Raw genomic sequence first — 6,000 nt, 5'->3', positions numbered from 1 at the left:
GTAGGACACTTAGGTTGCTTCTATGTTCTGGCCACTGTGAATAATGCTGCTATGAACATTGGTGTGCAAATATCTTTTCAGATATGAGTTTTCAAGTCTTTGGGGTAAATACCCAGTAGAGGAATTGCTGGATCACATGGTAGATCAATTCTTAGTTTTTTGAGGAACCTCCATACTGTTATCCATAGTGGCTGTACCAATTTGCAGTCCCACCAGCAGTGTATGAGGGTTCCTATTTCTCCACATCCCCTCCAGCATTTGTTATTACTTGTCCTGTTGATTATAGCTATTCTAACAGGTGTGAGGTGGTATCTCATTGTGGTTTTGATTTGCATTTCCCTAATAGCTAGCGATGTTGAGCATCTTTTCATATATTTTTAAGCTCATCATTTTTAAACATCTCTTTTCTTCTTAAAAGAAGGTGGACAATTGGAAAATAAGTAGCTGAAATAGATTGCATCAAGGAAGGAGTAAGGTATGGGGAAGCAAAAAGAGAAAGTATAAGACCTCAGATGATGTTCCTGGTTAGTCTATCAAGTTTTTTTCAAATGAAAGAATTCATATACATTATTTGTTCTCTCCCTTTTTTCTAGCCTTGGAGATTAATAATTGCTATAGGCTATTTGCCAAAAAACATTCATGTGAGCATTTTTATATGCTCTTATTTCCCATGTGCCTGGCCCTTATTTCACAGACCAATGTTTTTTCTGTATTAGGTAAACTCATATACCTAGTAGGGGAGTAAATCAGTCACTGATTCTTTAGAACTTAACATTTTCTGTTCTGTTACTTATGTTAAAAAATATTTAGTCATCAGAAGCAATTATTTTTAACTTAGGCAAATCCAGTAATTGTCTCCTTCATAGAGTTGCTTTCTCCAATCTCTTTGCTTTTTTTTTTTACCTGCCTATTTTCCACACCAGCAATTCCCAAACTATATTGTACATCATGATCACCTTGAGGGCTTATAAAACAAATCTCTAGGCCTTTTTCCTCCAGCATTTCTGATTCACTAGATCTGACATAGAACCAGAGAATTTTAAGTTTCCAAGTGATCCTGAAGCTGCTGGTCCAGGGACCTTTGTATTGAAAATTCCTGTAATAAAATCACTTCTCCCGGCCTGATTTCTGCTCTTACTACTCCCTCAAGTCTTCTGAGATCTATCCAAATCGATCCTGCTTCTTAAAATGAATGTACAGGAACCTCAAAACTAATCTCTTTTATCTGTTGGATATAGCCTCAATTAAACTGTAGGGTTTTCCAGATAGATACAATCTTTATTATTTTTTGTGTAACCACAAGATACCCTGAATGCTCAGCAGATGTTGCTGGCAGGTTGTGTAATTTTCAGTTTTTTGCTTTTTTGTACTATTACTAAGTTAGAAATTTCCATTTTGTATTTATTAGTATCTAAACTATAATTTTTAGATCAAGTAATTGACATTGTTATCAGAAGTTTACATATTCTGGACAATTATTTGATCTAAAATGACCATCATATTTACTGTTTAACAGTTGGAAGAAATAGAAAATTGGTGTGGTAAATTAGTAGAATTTGAAAACCAGGCAAACTTTTTGAGAGAATTGATATCAGTAAGTTTTCTTTTTTAATATCTCCTCTGTAAGATAGTTTCAGTTAATTTCTGATGAGCATTAGCTTCAAAATCCAAATTTGTAAGCTATCCATTCACTACCACTATGAATCAAACAATAAAAACAAAGTTGTTTGTTTTAAACACCTCTAATTAGGCTTAACTCCTAATAAGTTTTCACTTTAACTATTGTTCATCTAATCCACCACAGTTGTGAAATTAGAAAAAATCTGAAAGTGCCTGCTTTTAAATGTCAGTTGAATACCTTCTAAAAAGTAAGACTATGAAAGTATTTAGGGTGAAGTATACTGATGCTTGCAATTTTGAAATGCATCAGAAAATACATTGATGAATGAATATGTGGTAAAGCACATATGTAGCAAAATGATAAGAATTACAGAGTCTCGGTATTGGGAATATGGGTATTCACTTACAGATTTTCAACTTGTTTTGAAAGTTTGAAAATTTTCATAGTAAAATGTTGGGAAAAAATAAACTTAACACTTATCCAGAATTTATGGATACTATACACACAAGTATTCCTATTAGATTGAAATATGAAATTTCCATTGATGTGAGTCAAAAACACAAACATAGGCAATTTCATTTGGTTTTAACTTAGTATTAAGGTTATTCTGAGTATATATATATTTTTCTAAGTCTAAAATGCTACCTAAATACGATAGTTTTTTTAGTAGATTTATTTTTACTTTTTTTTTTTTTCCTAATGACAGATATTGGCTTAAGATTCACCTCACCTTAATACTGATTAATTATGCTGGTCTAGCTATACTTAGCTCCATATATATTTCATTGTTGAAATGAAAAACTTACAAGAACCTAGAAAGTTTCTACATATTCTTCCTATATTTTGTTACCAAAATGATACATCTCATTTCCCAGTGGTATACAAATATGTTTACAAAATTGCCTCAGTTGTGGGGAAAATATAACACTTTAATTAACTGGCCTATTTGCTCTATACTTGTCAATTGAAATTTTATGCAAAAGTTATAGATTAAAACCCAAACCTGTAATAGTGGCGATGGTTGCACAACAATATGAATATACTTAATTCTACTTAATTGTGCTCTTTAAAATGGTTAAAGTAGTAAGTTTTATATTATGTATATTTTACCACAATAAAATTTAGAAAAAGGAAGAGGTGGCATTTTTGGATAACCATAAGACAGTATGAGGGCCCAGCTTGGCTGGGGTGGGTCAGAGGATCAGCCTGGTAAATAAATGCTGCCTACCTCTCATTTTTACCTAGGTCATATGAAATCTGACTGAATTTGAAAGCTGAGTAAAATCACAGTTTTGGATATTGTTGCCACGGATCCAGTTCAGTTTTCCCATTTCTAAATGAAAAGTTTTAATTGGAGCACACAATTAAAATTCATGTTGTTCTACAAGAACAGAAGACTTCACACATCTATAGTACTTGACTGTATAGTCTTTCCCACTGAGCATAGTTAAGCTGGTTATTCTGACAGGAGCTTTTATCTAATCAAGTGAAAAGTGCACAGTAGGTATTAGCAGTAGTTTTCAGTTGTACAATCATACTTTATTGGGGCAGGTAAATGGTCTCATTGAATTAAATTGTATTTGCCCTAATGGAACTTGATGTCAAAACTGTTAATTGAGGGAAAAAAGGAATTGCAACCTAATTCCACAAGAACAAATTAGACCTCCTGAAGTACCCATGAAAGCAAAATGGAAAAATATTATAAATTTAACCATCTCAGTAGAATTTTTTCTTTTTTAAAAATATTTAATTAGTTTCAAGTATGCAGTACATTGGTTAGACAGCTATATAGTTCATAAAACACTTCTCCCAGTTGCTCCCTCCCTCTCCTGGCCCTCCACTTAGCCATCATATTAATGCTAACTGCATTCCCTCTGCTGTGCTCCCCATCCCAGTGCCCAGCTGTCAACTACTAATTTATACTTCTTTAACACTTCACCCTATTCTCCCAGCCCCCACACCCTCTCTCCTCTGTCCATCACCAAATTGTCCATTATATTTGTGAGTCTGTTTTTGATTTTTTGTTCCTTAGATACTGCATATAAGTGAAATCATATAGTATTTATCTTACTCTGTGTGACTTATTTCAGTCAGCATAATAATCTCTAGGTCCAACCATGTCTTTGCAAATGGTAGGATTTCATTTTTTTTATTGGCTGAGTAATATTCCATTGTATATATGAACCATAATTTGTTTATCCAGTCATCTGTTGATGGGCATTTACGTTGCTTCCATATCTTGGCTATTATAAATTGTGCTGCCACGAATATTGGAGTACATAGATCTTTACGATAGAATTTTTTCTTAACATAAGCATCCCAGACTTGATGCTTCTAGATTTCAAATATAATGAATATAATTCCAAAAAGAAAAACCAGTTGTACCTATAATGGAAACACGTAGGCCCAAATTTATCATATCATTATCCTAAAACAATTTATCCTAAGTCTTCATTTCTTCTTCCCTTTGCACTCTTTAACTTAATAATCTTTTCTTATACTTTACCAGAAAGAGAAATGGGTGGGGTTTTTTTCTTTCAGTTGAAAATTGAATGAGACTATATGTGAAATCACTTGTATAATACTTTAGTTTCCCAAGTTCAAGAGGTTAAAAGGTTAATGTTGAAATGGAGAAAACACTGAATTTTACATATTTCTGTGCTAACCACTCCTTAAGGAATTATTAGGTCTTATAAAACAAAAGAAGCTTGAGGGTTGTCTCCTTGCATTCTGGTTCATTAGAGAAGATGAAGAATTACTAGAAGGTGGAGGAAATTACATGAAAACAAAATTCGGAAAATACAAGATTCTACAGACAAATACAAGGAAAAACAGAAAAAACTACTGGAAATGTATTGGTGGCTTTGTTTCCTTAGTCTTTTAATGTAGAAAGAGGTTCTATGATATACTGTAGTAGGCTCATCCCATTAAGTGAGAGCATCAGTGGAGAGGAGGCTGGGATCATAAAGATAATGTCATTTTCTCTTTTAATTTACAGAAGTTGCTGGGTGTGTTTTGCCACTGATGAAGATGATAGAACAGCCGAATGGGTGAGACCATGCAGGTGCAGAGGATCTACAAAATGGGTTCACCAGGCTTGTCTACAGCGCTGGGTGGATGAAAAACAAAGAGGAAACAGTACAGCCAGAGTGGCATGTCCTCAGTGCAATGCTGAATACTTAATAGTTTTTCCAAAGTTAGGTAAGAAGATCCTTAAAAACAATACAGATATATGTGATGTCATTATACAAAACTATGATCTCGGGTTTATTTTAAAGTGACCCATCTCTTTGCTTTTGTGAATTTCTCTATTCTCTTTCTGTTGTTTCCTCTCTGTTTTGCTAACAGTTTATATTATCCTTAATATAACCCCAGATCCATCTATATGTCTGTGCATTAAATGTTTTCATTTGGTTGAGTAGATAAAGAATTTGGACCTCTAAAACCACTAACCATGTGGATAAAATCAAATAACAAGGCTATAATAAAAAGCCGACTAAAGAGCCTCGATCTCTGGAGACCATTGGTGTAGGAAAAAGAAAACAATAGTGTGTTCTTTCTAATACTTAATTCTTCTATTAAGAAATAAAAGTAGGGAAATTAAAGCTTAAATAAAAGAGAGCATTATACTCATCTTTGGAATCCCAATTTATGTGGTTTTCTTTCATGAAAACTGCTTTCCTTTTTCTGCAAGTTAGCAGGCAAGGAACAACCAAAGGTCTTTAAGAATGGGACTAGCATTTTTTAAAAAGTATAGTAGACTGTTTAAAGGAAGCTGTAACTAAAGCTGACATTTAGTTAAAATGTTCCAGTGCAGCTATGTGGTTATGACCTGGTGTCTTTCTCTTTGTTTGGTATTTATGCCATGCCAGTTGTTAAACATTTTTAATATCACCCTTGGCTATAATCAAGAGGTATATGAAAATAGTTTGGATTCTGGAAGGTCAGAAGGAAAGAATGACTTTTGGCAGGGAGTAGGGTTCAAGAAGAAACTGGAAATAATTTTATTAGATGTGTTGTTTTTTTTCTAGATGCTATACATATTGAAAACAGACCCATTTGTTTAATGAGGCAACATAAATGCAGATAATGAAGTGCTTTTATAATGTGAGAAGGTAATAAGAGCAAACAAAAATTCCATGGTTGTCTATATTTCTCTAGCATCAGGCATAGGAAGAAATGATAGCTTCCTATCAAAGGAAAGTAGCATAATATAGAAAGTAGTATTTCTCAAACGTTTAGAATTTGTGGACCACATGATAGGTCTTCATGTACACCACTAATTTTAGATAAACACAGGAATAATTCAAAATGTTTTATTGTAATATCAAAGCAGTATTTTAAAATAATTTAAACATTAGGAAAAACAATTACTGCTG

General features: G+C 33.2%; 1 protein-coding gene across 1 annotated transcript in view; it reads left to right on the top strand.

Moving 5' to 3' along the window:
- The window catches only part of MARCHF5 (membrane associated ring-CH-type finger 5), a 49,709-nt gene that overhangs the window by 11,399 nt on the left and 32,310 nt on the right, over positions 1-6,000 (top strand). Inside the window, exon 2 of the mRNA XM_039871737.1 lies at positions 4,620-4,822. Coding sequence (XP_039727671.1) covers positions 4,620-4,822 — 203 coding nt within the window. The remainder of the gene's footprint in view (positions 1-4,619; positions 4,823-6,000) is intronic.

This window comes from Pteropus medius, unplaced genomic scaffold (assembly GCF_902729225.1).
Source record: "Pteropus medius unplaced genomic scaffold, Ma_sr-lr_union100, whole genome shotgun sequence".
Lineage (NCBI taxonomy): Eukaryota > Metazoa > Chordata > Mammalia > Chiroptera > Pteropodidae > Pteropus > Pteropus medius.
The sequence above is the reverse complement of the archived record's forward strand: the minus strand, read 5'-3'. Positions and strand labels throughout refer to the sequence as shown.